General features: G+C 49.1%; 1 protein-coding gene across 5 annotated transcripts in view; it reads left to right on the forward strand.

The window, feature by feature from the left end:
* The window catches only part of SEC31B (SEC31 homolog B, COPII coat complex component), a 28,937-nt gene extending 15,652 nt beyond the window's left edge, over nucleotides 1-13,285 (forward strand). For all 5 annotated transcript variants that reach the window (XM_054690264.1, XM_054690265.1, XM_054690266.1 and 2 more), the window contains exons 11-26: nucleotides 1,003-1,233; nucleotides 3,136-3,210; nucleotides 3,466-3,564; nucleotides 3,887-3,986; nucleotides 4,500-4,678; nucleotides 4,914-5,040; nucleotides 5,389-5,534; nucleotides 6,251-6,424; nucleotides 6,942-7,103; nucleotides 9,446-9,623; nucleotides 10,041-10,346; nucleotides 10,585-10,643; nucleotides 10,935-11,081; nucleotides 11,344-11,463; nucleotides 11,899-11,970; nucleotides 12,178-13,285. In XM_054690264.1, the coding sequence (XP_054546239.1) occupies nucleotides 1,003-1,233; nucleotides 3,136-3,210; nucleotides 3,466-3,564; nucleotides 3,887-3,986; nucleotides 4,500-4,678; nucleotides 4,914-5,040; nucleotides 5,389-5,534; nucleotides 6,251-6,424; nucleotides 6,942-7,103; nucleotides 9,446-9,623; nucleotides 10,041-10,346; nucleotides 10,585-10,643; nucleotides 10,935-11,081; nucleotides 11,344-11,463; nucleotides 11,899-11,970; nucleotides 12,178-12,357 (2,355 nt within the window). In that variant the 3' untranslated portion in view covers nucleotides 12,358-13,285. The remainder of the gene's footprint in view (nucleotides 1-1,002; nucleotides 1,234-3,135; nucleotides 3,211-3,465; nucleotides 3,565-3,886; nucleotides 3,987-4,499; nucleotides 4,679-4,913; nucleotides 5,041-5,388; nucleotides 5,535-6,250; nucleotides 6,425-6,941; nucleotides 7,104-9,445; nucleotides 9,624-10,040; nucleotides 10,347-10,584; nucleotides 10,644-10,934; nucleotides 11,082-11,343; nucleotides 11,464-11,898; nucleotides 11,971-12,177) is intronic.
* Nucleotides 13,286-14,372: the final 1,087 nt, after the last annotated feature.

Genomic DNA, 14,372 nt, shown 5'->3' on the forward strand with positions numbered 1-14,372 from the left:
CTTTAATGTGTATGTTGGATGGAGAATCACTGGTGTAGGAACTATAGGAAGAGCCACTTTTGTGCCAGGTGCTTCACAGAGAGACCTAACTTGGCAAGAAGGATACTCAGGTGGGGATGTGGTAGGTTAAGGCACAGAAACAGGAATGAGGGCCTCCCTGGTGGCGCAAGGGGTTAAGCCTGCACTATGAAGCAATCTGCAGCCACTGCAGCACGAGTTCGATCTCGGCTGCCCAGGGAGCAACCCACATGGCGCAGCAGACCTTTCCTGTCTCACCTGCTGCTCCCCTCAGCAGTGTATTTCAGCCTATCTGACTGTTCTGTTCCCCGCTCTGTCTCTGGTGAATCCTCTCACCCCCCCCCACATCTCTGGCCTGTACCCCAGCTCTTGTATGCATAAATAAATAAATCTTAAAAAAAAAAGAAACAGGAATGAGCTTTAGGGATGTGGCGTAATCACATATATGAACGGGGGAGAGCTGCTGGAGGGCAGGTCTGGCCCTGTTTTAAAGGATTTTGTGCAGTTCAAACAGGAATTTAAGCCCTTTGCTGTGGTCTTTTGAAACCATCACCAGCTCTGGAGCAGCAACAGGTATAGGGTAGTAGGCTAAGGCTTGGGCTAGAGAAGGAAAAAACTTGGAGGCTCACAACTGGTCTGGTAATTTAGGCCTGGGGCAAAGGTGAAGAGACATTAAACAAGAAGAGGTGAGACTTTGTTGTTACTTGGCTACAGTGGGCCACTATCCAGGTGTTTCGTGCAGGCGGCTGGGAGGACGGTGGTGGCAGGTGCAGCGTTGTGAGTTGACAATGCTAAGAATGCAGCTGAGAATGCTTTTAGTGTGGAGCACACTCACTACTTACTTCCTGACCTTATTCTACTTCCGGGATTTCTCTTGTCATTAATTTCCTGTTAGAGTCCACAGATAGGTTCTTGTGATCCTGACTTGGTATTAATTTTTGACTTGATGGTATAATGTTTACCCTTCTTACTTTTCCTCACCAGTTTGGGGGGAAGCTGGTTTCATTTGGCATCCCCAGCACCCCTACCCATCAGGCGCCACAGCCTTGCCTCCGCCTAGTCTTTATCAGTCAAGTCACCACGGAATCTGAGTTCCTGATGCGCTCCACTGAGCTGCAGGAGGCCCTGGGGTCAGGAAATCTCCTGAAGTATTGTGAGAACAAGATCCAGCTTGCATCATTGCAAAGTGAAAAGATGCTTTGGCAGTTCCTGAAGGTAGGACTCTTGGAGGCTGGCTGCACCCCAAAGCTGGGAACCCCACCCTTTGTGAACTCCAGGAGATGCACAGCCACACTGTGACCCAGATTACAGAGGCCCTAACCCTGTTAGGTTTTTTCCTACATGACACCCACACAAAATCTGAACGCAAAATCATCACTCTCTACCAGAGGTTCAAAAGCCATTTGCAGCTAGGGAAGCTGAGGAGTGTGCAACATTTGCCCTTGTTGCTACTAGTGCTGATGGCCTGGTACTTCACCAGAGCAAAGGTGAAGGTTTTCCCAGTGCTATGCCAAAGGCCAGTTAAGATGATGGGAAAGGAGAGAAGGGGCAAGAAGGAAAGAACCAGTGGGAAAGGTTCATCATTGTGAGGAGACTTTGTGTTTCTTTCAAGTAACCCAAGACAAATGACTGTGGCGGACTCAGGCCCACATTCCTCTTACTATGCAGGGAGCTTCAGCTCCAGTGCTAGGTTAACTTCAGGTGTTTAGGACACCAGGAAGAGTGCTGTACCTGTCAAAGACAATGAACAAATGAAGGAGATAGCTGAAGGAAAAGAGAAATAACTGCCTGGGCAGGCAGTGAGAGAATTATTCAAAAATTTGGCATTGTAGAGACAAATGCAAAAAGAATGATGTGTCCCAGGGGTTCTGAGAAGAACTTGAGGTCTTTGCTTCAGGCATGGTTGAATTTATAAAGGTAGACACCAGAAATCTGGGGAGAGGAAAAGGCTTTCAGAAGGATCATCAACTGTAGAGTGAAGCTAGACAAAGATGTGGGAAGAAGAGTGATGCTTTCCTTTTAAGCAGGATAACAACAGCTTCGGGAAGGGTAGGGTGGGACAGAGCATAGAGGGCACCATCAGGAGTTCAGCCTTTTCTCTGCTGAACAAACGAGGCAGCAGTGTCCAAAGGACAGAGGCCTTCTGGTTTAAGAGCTGTCCAGCATGATGGTCCTGAAGCTGGGTGTGGGTGAACATTTCCATTTCCCAGGGAGTGGGCTGTAAGAGACTATCAGGAAGACCAGAGTCAGATTTCATGTTCAGTGTGGGGTAAATGGAGGGCCTAGGCCTGCTCACCCAGATTGGGGCAGGCCTTCAGAAGGCTTGGCCCTCCTTAGCTGAGACATTAAGCTGGAGAGCTTTGTTTACCGTGTCCATGCACCTCCCATCAGGAGTCTTCCTCAACTAGACATTTAGACTTACAAGACTACTGCAGGCTCACGTGGCCTTCATCTGGATCTGGGATAGGAACCACAGCTTGTCAGCTGGGCAGCCTCAGGTGGCCCTTTTCTATGGGAGTCCTTATAGCAGGCCATGAGGCCATTCAGAGTTCTCTTCTTCAGCTCCCAGAGAGACAGCTCCGGGGCAAGAGATGAGGTGTATCTCGGGCAGGTGTGTAAGTTGCCCTGGCTTAGAAGCCTCTTGCCCACAAGAGCCAGTATTTCTCCTACCAACTCCACAAGCATAGCGTCTAGTGTTCCTGCAAGGGGCCTACACGGTGCCGAGAGTCCTCGCCATCTGGGAGACCCGGCCCATGCTGTCCAGTTATGCTAGTCCATATAGGTCTGCTCAGGTGCCATTTACCAATCCTAAGTAACGTTGCCTAGAACATTGACTCCTATCTGACATTTTACTCTTATTGGGTATTAGATCTAAGAAGTCAAATGATGGTCCAGTTCTCATGCAGAAGGGGGGAAAGGGTTTGTTAATGCTATGCCCCCAGCCCCACAGGAATCAAGTCGGGAGAGAAAGGGAGAGGCAGGATTGGCCTCAGTCGAGCACCTCTGGTAGCACAAAGAACAGTGTGGCAGGCTGCGCTGGCACAGCTGCCCAGCTTGTGCAGGAGGGGGTCTCTGACTCTCATTTAATGGAGATGCCTGTGTTCTATGGTTCCTTAGGTTTCCTTAGAGCAAGACTCCAGAACAAAGTTCCTGAAACTGCTGGGGTACAGTAAAGATGATCTTCAGAAGAAGGTAAGCTGCTCTCACATCTGACACATGGGCTTGATGCAGAGGTGGTTTCCCGTGGAAACCACCTCAGAATACCTCCTCCCAGACTTTATTAACCATTTATGAGCATTTTACCCCATGGACTTAGGCTTTTTAGGAGTTAGGGGAAAGCTCAAGGATCTTAGAGAGTCCAGTAGGCAGTGTCTGGCCGTGTGGGGAAGCATGACGTCTGTTTACCCTTGTGCTGGGAAGGGTGGTGCTCACGGGCCTTCCCCGCAGGTGGCCACATGGATGAAGAGTGACATGGGGCCTGCTGAGAGCCCTCAGCTCAAGGGAGATGGCCTCCACCGGAACAGACAGCAGGCCTTCAGCAGCCAGGTTGGCCGGAGCCCAGTCGTCTGGACCTAGAGTAACACCCTTCCCTTCCCGGCCCTTTGCTTTGCTCCCAGTAAGTGTCCGGCTTCCGTAGAAGTCTTCAGCCTCCTTACACTTGGAACCAGAGTGAGCCCAGAGTCTGTAAGCTTAGGGGGTGGGAGTGGAGGTGTGTTTCTGCCAGGAACTGGAGTTCTTCCCAAACCTTACCGGTTATTCTTTTAGCTTTACCCATTTATGGCCAAACAGAATTCCCAGAGAGAGCTACTAAGCCAGCTCCCTTTCCCTGGGTTCATTTCCTAAGCAGCCACCACTGTCCTTTGTACAGGCCTCCAAACACACCACAGAGGAAGCCTCTGCCTCCTCAGCCTTCTTTGATGAGCTGGTCCCTCAGAACATGACTCCATGGGAGATCCCCGTCACAGAAGGTACAGGGACTCGCTGTGCTCGGGAGTAGGTGGATTCAGAATTCTCGGACTTGAGGACATTTCCATCTTGTCCCTTGCCTCCTACCTCCTTCCCAGCATCGCAGATGCTGCCTTGTTCTGTTTCCAGTTAGAGCTCTCCCTGGGTTTAGATTTTCATGGCTAGGTTCTTCCTGTGGAAGGCCTTCTACCCCAGTATCTTTTTCTGTCCTTTGTATTCTTGCTTAACGGACTGTGACTCTGTTCCTGCTGAGCAAGCACACTTCACACTTGGGATACTGCCCCCTGAGTCCTGCCTGTGGGTCCTGGTCTTGGAGCCTGTCCTTAGAGGGTTATCGCTGGATGTGGTCACCCCAGGCTACTCATTACATTTTGTTGCTGATGAATGAAGCTCGGGACTGTTTTTTGGGAAGGAAGACTGAGTGATACAGAGCTCAAGGAGGTGTGGGCTCTGCAGGGGATGAGGAGCTGGGGTCCGAGGGCTGGCTGAGGTGGAGGGGTTGTCTCTGCCTGCAGACGTGGACGGACTCCTGAGCCAGGCCCTCCTGCTCGGGCAGCTGGGCCCTGCTGTGGAGCTGTGTCTGAAGGAAGAGCGTTTTGCTGATGCTATCATCCTGGCCCAGGCTGGGGGTGCAGATCTGCTGAAGCGAACACAAGAGCGCTACCTGGCCAAGAAGAAAACCAAAGTCTCCTCGGTAACTGCCTGCCATGCCAGGAAGGAAGCGGGGGATACCTTAGACCTTGGCAGGAAGATACCCACTTATTGGGACTCCCCTTCCACCCTCCTCTAACCATTCTCACCTCACCTCTCGCCCCTCATCAGCGGTCTAACAGGAAGTCTGCTCATGAGTGGCTTTCCTAGCACAGGCGAGGCTCCCACTGGTGTGGCGTGACTGGCTGATGGCCTCCCTCCCTCTCTGCCTGTTACAGCTTCTAGCCTGTGTTGTGCAGAAGAATTGGAAAGACATGGTGTGTGCCTGTAGCTTGCAGAACTGGAAAGAGGCACTGGCCTTGCTACTGACATACTCAGGACCAGACAACTTCCCTAAGCTCTGTGGTAGGTGTCCCTAAGCCTCAGGATGGTGCATTGTGACTCCAGCTGGAGTCTGTGGACACCCCGAGGGTGGAGCAGAGGTGCAGCCCCAGTTCTGGGAAGCCAGGCCGTGGCAGGGACAGCAGTGCATGCCCTTACTTGCAGTGGAGAGCACCTATTGTCTGTCGGACTGTCTCCTTCCACATCCTGGTATAGATCTTTGCCCTTTACCACAGAGCAGGTTTCACCTCCATGTTGTCCAAAGCCACTGCAGCTGCTTGTGCATAGCTCATGGTCCTCTACCTATTCCCAAACAGAAGGAAGAGGATCATAGGAGAGCTGTGCATTAAAGAAGTTTCCATCTCTCTGCAGACATGCTGGGTTCTCGCATGGAGCAGGAGGGTGGCAGTGCACTAACCTCCGAAGCCAGACTCTGTTATGTGTGCTCAGGGAGTGTAGAGCGGCTGGTGGAGTGCTGGGCAAAATGCCACCAGGTTTCATCCCCCGTGGCTCTACAGGTACCCCTTCTCTGCAGGACACTGGTCCCTCCACACCAAGCTCTTAGGAGATGCAGGGATGTGCAGGGACATCCAAGTCAGTTTTCTAGATGCCCAAACTGGAACCAGGGCATTAGGAAGACGAGAAGGACAGTCGGTGTCCAAGAGCTTCTCCCAAGGAAGAGACAACACCTCCTTTCTTCTCAACAGGAGAGACTGGACAGCATCTGCTTAGATATTAACCTTCATAATTTTTTCCCACCTCAGATTGGTTATATATGTTTACTCTATATTTGAGTAATTGTGAGCCTGGCCCTTTTAGCTACTGTGAAAAGTTCTGAGACTCTAAATGGTCCCACACACTGCAGGTGACCAGAGGAGGTGGGGGCCACTGCTCATGGGGAAGCAAAGTCACACATGAAAACGTGTAACAGAGCCTAGACTTGCTGATGAAATTGTTAAGCTACTAGTAGAAAAGGCAAGAAAGAAAAAAAAGACACAGACATATGAGGGTCTAAGATCCAGATGGGCCCAGTTGAGCCCAGTCCTAGCAGCTTGGGAAGTGAGGCCAAGTGGCCCTTCTGTCAGGTTGCTCGTATGTCATCGCCTGCTGCTTCCACCTTGCTCTGGCTAGGTGCCCTCATGCCCATAGTGAGAAATTCCTGGCTAAGCAGCCTGGGCCTAAAGAGCAGGGTGTGCTTTGAAGAGGACTGACTGCCTTCATCCTTGTCCTGCAGGACCTGATGGAGAAGCTGATGGTCCTTAACAGGAGCTTGGGGCTACTGCGGGGTGCTGATGGGGTGAGCCCAGGTCCTGCCACAACCTACAGGATCACTCAGTATGCCAACTTACTGGCAGCCCAGGGCAGCCTTGCTGCTGCCATGAGCTACCTACCCAGTGACTGTGCTCAGGTGAGTGGGCCACATGGAGGGAGCAGATCTTTTCATTCAGTCAGATAACCCTGACCGAGTACTTCCATGTCGCAGGCACTCTGCTCAAGGCTGAAGCTTCAGGATGAATAAGATCTCTTCCCCCAGGAAGCTCACAATCTCTTGGGGGAGGAAATCAAATTTTATGTAATATGTGTGATAACCGTAGTGCCATAACAGAAATTTGTACATAATGCCATCTGGGACTTAGCAAAGGGCTGGTTTTTCCTGGAGAGGTCAAAGAAGCCTTCCCCTTGGTTAAAACACTTGAGCTGAACCGCAAAGACATAGCATACAACAGATGAAGGATATTCTAATCAGAAAGAACAGCAAGGGAGGGAAGCTTGGCAGGCACTAGGGACCTTTGAGTTAGCGAAGGTGGCCAGAGTGTACAGGTCAACCCAAGTTTGAATGCTGTATGGAGCCAGGCTTGTAAGAGGGACTGTTTGCTTATATTAATTTTACTTAACACAGTTCTTCATTATTACAATGTTTACAGCCACCAATTCAGCAGCTGAGAGATCGACTTTTTCATGCCCAGGATTCTGGCATCTTGGGCCAAGAGTCTCCCCCATTCCCATTCCCCCGGGTGGTTGTGGGAGCCACCCCCCACCATAAAGAGACAGCATCTTACAGAATGGGATTCCAACCTTCTCAACAGGTAAGACTGTATTTACTCACTCAAAAATACTTATTGTCTGCTAAGCCTAGTTATGGTTTTAGACACTTGGTATATGTTAGTGAACAAAAAATGTTGAAAATTCCTCACTTCGTAAAGCATAGATTCACTCATTTGTCCAGTAATTGTTTACGGAACAGCTGCTAAGTTCTTAAAACAGGTGTGCAAACCATGCTCCTTGCCCTCGACTAGCTCATAACTACATGAAAAGATAGATTTGTAAAAATCTTAAATACCATGATAAAGTGGTTGTCTTATAAGGTGATCTTATACTGTGGTGAGGGCTAGATAAGGTACCACCAGTGCTTGTATAAATAAATAAATAAATCTTTAAAATAAATAAATAAAATGTTTAAAAAAAAAGAAAGAAAGCATTTACTTGAGGGGGGAGTAGCAGTTCAGGGAATGTTTCAGAAGGAGAATGATTGTTCTGAGTCTTGAAAACTAAAAGCTCTTTAGGGCAAAGGAAAGGGTAGATGAAGTTTATTTCAGGCAGAGGGAGTGGCATGTACAGAGGCAGTGGAGGCGGGTGGAGAAAGCCTACTTGAAGAACTATTAATATTTTAATGGGGCTGCAAAACAGGTATCTGTGGAAGTGAGGTGAGGTTAGAGGAAGCTGGTAGAACAGGTAGAAGTTAGAGAATTCTGTGCATTCTGTGTTCAAGAGCTTAACTTGACCTTAAAGACAGGAGCTATTGAGTGGTCTTATGCAAAGGGAGGAGAACTATGTGTTTAGGAAGGGCAAGGCTGAGGTGGTTAGGAGACAACAGCAGAAGGTGATGAGGACATGAAATGACCTAGAACTGGAGAGTGAGGTTGGATTTGAGATATTTAGTAAACCTAGGTATTTATTTTTCTCTTGAACAAATGGTATGGCACTTTTAATTCTGATTCTCCCTTGTTCATTTTCAGTATGTAGAAATGCAGTTGGTTTTTTTTTTTTTTTTAAAGATTTCTTTACTTATTTATACAAGCACTGGGTACAGTCAGAAGCACAGGAGGGTGAGTGAATTCACCAGAGCCAGAGCAGGGAACAGAACAGGCAGACTAATGAAATACACTGCTGAGGAGAGCAGTGGGCGTGGCAGGAGAGGTCTGTTCCGCCATGTGGGACCCTCTCCGGAGGCCGGGGATCGAACCGGTGCTGCAGAGGCTGCAGGCAGCTTCGCAGCCCAGCGCTCAACCGCTGTGCCACCAGAGGACGCCCTGCAGTTGGTTTTTGTGTGTTGATCTTGTATCCTGTGACTTTCCAATGTTCAGAAACAAGTCTGCTGAACTTTTTTGTGGATTCCTAGGTATTTTGTATATAGTCATTTTGTTTGAAAAGAGACGGTTTTATTTTTCTATATGCCTGTATGTAATCTTTATGCCTTTCTTTTCTTTCCTTTTGTTATCATAATGGCTGAAATAAGAATGGCAAAAGAGAACATCCTTGCCTTGTTTTCAGGCAAGGGAAACATTCAGTCTTTCACTATTAAGTATGATATTAGTGGTAGAGTTTTTGTAGATGTTTTTTATGAGTCTGAGCAAGTTTCCCTCTATTCCTGGTGTACTGAATTGTGAATTTTGTCAGATTTTTTTCCCCTGTATCATTTTACATGATCCATATGATTTTTCTTTTGGCTTGTTGATATGATGGATTATTGATTGATTTTCAAATATATTGAACAAACCTTGCATGATTTGGAATAAATTCTACTTGGTTATGATATATTATTTTTTTGTATACACTGTTAGATTTGCTAAAATTTTGGTGTGTGTGAGTGTTTGTCTAAACTTAGGAGAAAATATGGGTTTGTCATTTTATTTTGTGCTGTCTGTTGTTGGCATAAGGGTGATACTGACCTCAGAAAATGAATTAGGAAATGTTCTCATTCTGTTTTCTGGAAGAAATTGTGTAAACGTTGATCTTTGAATGTTTAGTAAAACTCTCCAGTGAAACTATCTAGGTCTGGAGACTTCTTTTTGAACAGCTAATAGATAAGACTGTCCAGGTTATCTATCTAATGTAGATAACTGTCCAGGTTATCTATTTAATTTTCACTGGTAGTTGTCATTTTTGAAGAATGGGTTCATTTCTTCTAAGCTGTCAAATTTATGAATGTAAAGTTAGTATTTACTTTCCTTTTAATGGCTACTGGGTCTGTTATTCTGTTTCATCCTTGAGTTTGACAACTTGTGTCCTCTCTCTCTGACAATCTTTATAGAAATTTATGAATTTTATTGATGTTTTGTAAGAACTAGCTTTTTGTTCCATTATCTATTGCTTTTCTGTTTTCAATAACTTACCTTCTCCAAGCACTGACCCTTTTATTTCTTCACAGGTGGCAACTCCATCTCCAGGACCAAGGATTTTCACACCTCAGTCGTCACCAGTGATGCCTTTGACAGCTGCCCATTCGAGCCCTTACCTGGGCTGCAGGATGCAGAATATAAGCGATTACAGAGCGCCTGGGCTCCAGGCAGCCCAGCCTTTGTCCCTGGGTCCTGGAGTAAGGCCTGGTGAGTGAGCAAATGGAGATCTGGCCAGGCAGATCACAGAGGAGAACAGTGGCCGTCCAGCATGGCTTTGGGAGGTGTATTGTCTGTCTGGTGAGAGGACTCTGGAATGTGAATCTGAGTTCCCAGTACAACCACTGGGTTTGTACCTGTGAACAATATACTTAGCCACGATTTTGAAAAATGGGAGTACTACTTATGTTGGTCAGTTCAGCCTGTTGGGATTGTTTTGAGGGTCAAATGAGAAATAGAGTTAAAAGTACTTTGTAAATGGTAGATCTCTAAACACCTGTGTTAACCATTTATGATCATCTTTAGTTTTGAGTTCTGTTCTTTCATTGCAGCCCTGTTCCTCACTCAGGTGCTCTGAGTCCCAAATTGACATTTGTTGGCAAATAAACTGTTTCTCTTCTGCTTTAGCTGTATCTCAGCCACAGCAGTTGAGAGGGCAAAAGTCACAAGCTCTTAACCCTGTGGGAGTCCCTGGATTGTGGCCTTTTCCTGGTCCCCTGACACCCACGGCACCCCTAGACATCATGCAGCCTGGCTCTACCTCCCTGTCTGCGATGCCTCAGCTGCTCCCTGTGAGGCCACCGGGTCTCAGCCCTATGAGCTCCCAGCCCCTCGCGGCTCCTGTCAGCTTCCCTGTGGCACACCCTCCGGGAGGACCAGGTGCTCCGTGCTCCGGTGCTCTCCCCGCCATCGGCATCTCGCCTCCTCATCCAGGTCAGTCTTCCTTCTTTGAGTCACTCCCTCTCCTCACCGCCCTGTTACCGCTTTGGGAGTATCGTTCCTTGAGCAGTGAAGTGGGGCCTGTCAGGCTGGAGCATGCGAATTGAGAATGCGGCCAGTCTGCAGAGGGAGATGTGGGGGACACCAACTGAAATAGTGTTCAGTTCTCCAGACTGAAAATTTCCAGTGTTCTTGACCATACCCTAAGTACCTCTACCTTTGTACCAAATAGGACCTCAAGATTCCTTGAAAAATGCCGCAGCTCCCAGGGGAAACCTTCAGAGGAAAAAGGTTAATGCGTATCTCCCCCACCCCGTATCTCACCAGTGACCCACATCTGGTCCCTGGAGAGCTCAGCTGGGTCCTTCCCATCTTCAGCCGTCCGCTCTGGTCTCTCTCCTTCCCCCTCACTCCTCTCCTCTGCCCCCTCCTCTTTCCTTCTTACACACGCTCGCCAGTCTTCCCGCTTCCTGGTGCCCCCTCATCCTTCTCTTTGTTCCTTCATAATTTTGCCATTCCCTCAAACCAGGGCCTCAGGAGCCTGAGGAAGTTAAATGCTTGCGCCTTTTTCTCTCTCTCTAGTTCCCAGAAACATTTGTACCCCCAGCAGCCATTACTGCTCCAGTTATGAACCTCACCCCCGAGCCACGAGGGACCCTTTCCTCACAGCCCCCTGTCCCCGGTGTGGGTCATGCTCCCCCTGGGGCTCCGGGAGAACTCAGCCTGCAGGTAATAGAACAGTCTGTCCCCTTCCTCTTGGGAACTTTGCAGCCCTCCTTGGGTGTGGACAAGCAGGGGGCATGGTAGACAGGCCTCACTCTTCAATACAGAGGCAGGTTCTGAGCTGGAGGAAATGGAGGGTGATTGCAAGTGTCCTCACTGTAGAGACGGGTTAGTGCCCCTCTCCCTGTCTCTGCTCTACGGGGGGCAGAGGACCAGTCCTGGGGACGCCATCTTGCCTGTGTCTCCTGTCTCCCTGCTCTTTCCTTAGCGATGTCAGCAACGACCACCTGAAAAGGTGGAAAAGAAGGAGCTGCCCCCGGAGCATCAGTGTCTGAAGACCAGCTTCGAGGCACTTCTGCAGCGCTGCTCCTTGTGTGCCACGGACTTAGTGAGTCTGAACCTTCCCCACAATGCCCTCCTCACACCTGTAGGTGTTTCCAGAACCCCTTGTGTGACATTTCTTGCGCTGCCCTTTGTCATGCTAGCTGTATCTTATAGTTATTTGATGTCTGTGTGGAGTGGGGGGATCTTGTCTGGTCTGAAGTCCAATTCCCTGGTAGAAGGACCCAAAAGCATCAAGAGTTGACTTTTGGAAAGGCAGCAGGGAGTACTGGGAGGGAGGGTGAAACAGGAGGAAGGAAGCCTGCCGTTCCTCCACCGACTGTCAGCGTCATCACGTCATTGACCCTCTTTGGGCCTCCCCTTCTCTGTGAAACAAAAGAAGCAGCATCAAGGCCTTCTAGCTCTAGTATTCTGTGATTCTTTATATCCTGTGTAGTGTGGGGCTAAGGGGCTGGAGTCAGAATTGTTTCTCTCTCTGCAGAAGACAAAACGGAAGCTAGATGAGGCAGCCCAACGTCTAGAATGTTTATACGAGAAACTTTGCGAAGGGACAGTGAGTACATTAGCAGTGCCTCCTCCACCTCCTGCCTCTCCACCCTCACCCATGGCCAAAGGGGACCCATGTCTCCTCCCATCAGCTCCCCACAAAATACACATATCTCATCTGAACTGGGCTCCAGAACTTAAGTCCTCTCTTAGCCATCCCTGCTGCCAGGGGAGGGGCTGGGCGCTCACTAACCTACGATCACTTCCTCCACAGCTCTCGCCTCCTGTCCTGGCTGGGCTCCACGAGGTGGCCCGCTGTGTGAACGCGGGGAGCTTTGAGCAGGGCCTGGCGGTGCACACCCAGGTGGTGGGGTGCAGCAGCTTCAGCGAGGTCTCCGGCTTCATGCCTGTCCTGAAGGCTGTCCTCACCATTGCTCTGAAGCTGCACATCTAACCTAAGCAGCATCTGATGGAAGCCACTTCTGCTGTTACCCAACAACTCCCTGCAGAAAAGGGGAATTTTGGAACAGATTCAGTTTGTTTTCCCGACCCCCTTCCCTTGCTGTCAGATATGTGATGCTCTAGGCGTGGCTCCAAACCTGCTGAGTGCCTGCTTCGTGCCCCTTGTGCCTGGCCTTCTAGGACCTGCCCAGGGCTCTGTCCACCCTGGAAGCAGTGTTTAGAGCCAGCTCCTCACTTGCCTCCTGCCACACTCCCAGAGGCCTGGGACAGAGTGTCTTCTCCTCCAGGGCATTGTGGTTAAATGGCTCCTGAGGAGGTGAGCAGGGTTGTTACTTCTCAGTCTACCTCTGCTGTACCCATCTGTGGGTCTTTTGTTTTTCCCCTTCTGTGGATGAGGAGCCTGACCTGGCCTTCCCCTTGCATCTGACTTCATATTTTCAGGTACTTATTTCTCTGAACCCTGGAGCCTGGGGTAGAATTGACTGTTGCTCACTCTTGGAAGAAGTCATGGACTTGAAAGATGGGTTCTGAGCAGAACCAAGAGAAGAAAGTTTGGTCCTTTTGAAAACCTGCCAGCATTATCCAGGGTGGGCTAGGTTAGTTGGAAGGTGGGGGGTATGTACTGCCATTTGCTGGGGGCTGTCTTGGGCTATGAGAAAGGAGCAGAGGAGCCAATGCCCAGGGGGAATAACCCTGGCCCAAGGCCCTAGATTATTCATTCTGTGATAATAAGTCCAGTTCTGGAAAGGGGCCATGTTAGCAAAATATTCTTCTAGCACTGATCCTATAAGGTTGGAGGCCCTTCTCCCCTCTCAGCCCCCACGTGTCTCAGGGCTGCCTTCTCTGGCTGTACTTTCACGGTTGGATTCTGCATTTGATGCACTGATGTGTTTAATGTGCAATAAAGTTGTGTTGATTTGGTTTCCTCAGTCATCTCCCAATTATTTCCTTTGGGTCCTATTTTGATAACCTCTCTTCCTTGTCCTCTTTGTTCTTGCTCCCTGCACCCCCATAAGGCAGGGGGAGAAATTTGGGGGCAGATGGGGAGTCAAGTGAGTCGAAGAAATGAGGGAGTCAGTGAAATTCGCTGCAAGATTCTCTTGCTGTGTGTGTGTGTGTGTGTGTGTGTGTCCGTCCGTCCCTCCCTGCATCACATTCAGCTCCAGGGTTTCCCCCACACCACTTCAGGGTTGAGCTCAGCTGCACAAAGGGGCTGGGTGTGAAGCCAGGGGGTACTACCTCTAATCCTGTTGTAGATCCCATCGTGTCTGCAGGCTAGATGTGTGTGTTTGGGAGGAAGGGATTGTTAGGCAGTATTTGTTTGTAAAGCCACTTGCTCTTCAGATAATACTTGCACTAACTTCTATTGATGAAGCAGTGTGAGCCCCAGCAAAGTCCTTTCCCAAAGTGTCTTTGAAGCCAAGAGCCCATTGAAGGGAAGAAAGGCCGGGAGAGAGGATTAGTTTGTTCAGCAGCTGTGAATTTCAGTGGGAGGTTGATGAACTCCGAAGCCTTTGTTTAATTTAAAGGGGGGGAGAAAAAAGCCGCTGCTGGAGCGAGAGCCCCACTTGGGGCCCTGAACTAACACAAGGAGAAGTCTGAGCTGCAGGGAGCTGTGTACTGACTGTGAAGACTTTTCCCAAACACTTTCGGAAAAGGTGTTGTGAGAAGAGAAGGGGGCGGAGTGGGGGATTAGCATGTGAAATGAAGTTTTCATTGACTCCAGTGGGGGTAGAAGGCTATTTTAATGGCATTTTGTTCTCTTATTTTCTCTTCTTGAGCTCTTTAGAGATATTGTTTTGCTAAGGCAGACTTTCTTTCCCCTTCTTTCCAGTCTGCAGATCGCCTCTATGGGAGCCAACATAAATATTTCTCCTTCAGGAATGCGGGTTAATTAAAAGGAAATGAATGAGTGGAAGCATCCAATCCAGACCCACAATAGGCGAGTGCCCTGGCCTGCCCTCCCCTCCCACCAGCACCAGCACCACCAGCGCTGAGCACGACCCT

This window comes from Talpa occidentalis, unplaced genomic scaffold (genome assembly GCF_014898055.3).
Source record: "Talpa occidentalis isolate TD23 unplaced genomic scaffold, MPIMG_talOcc4v2.1 talOcc4.8, whole genome shotgun sequence".
NCBI lineage: Eukaryota > Metazoa > Chordata > Mammalia > Eulipotyphla > Talpidae > Talpa > Talpa occidentalis.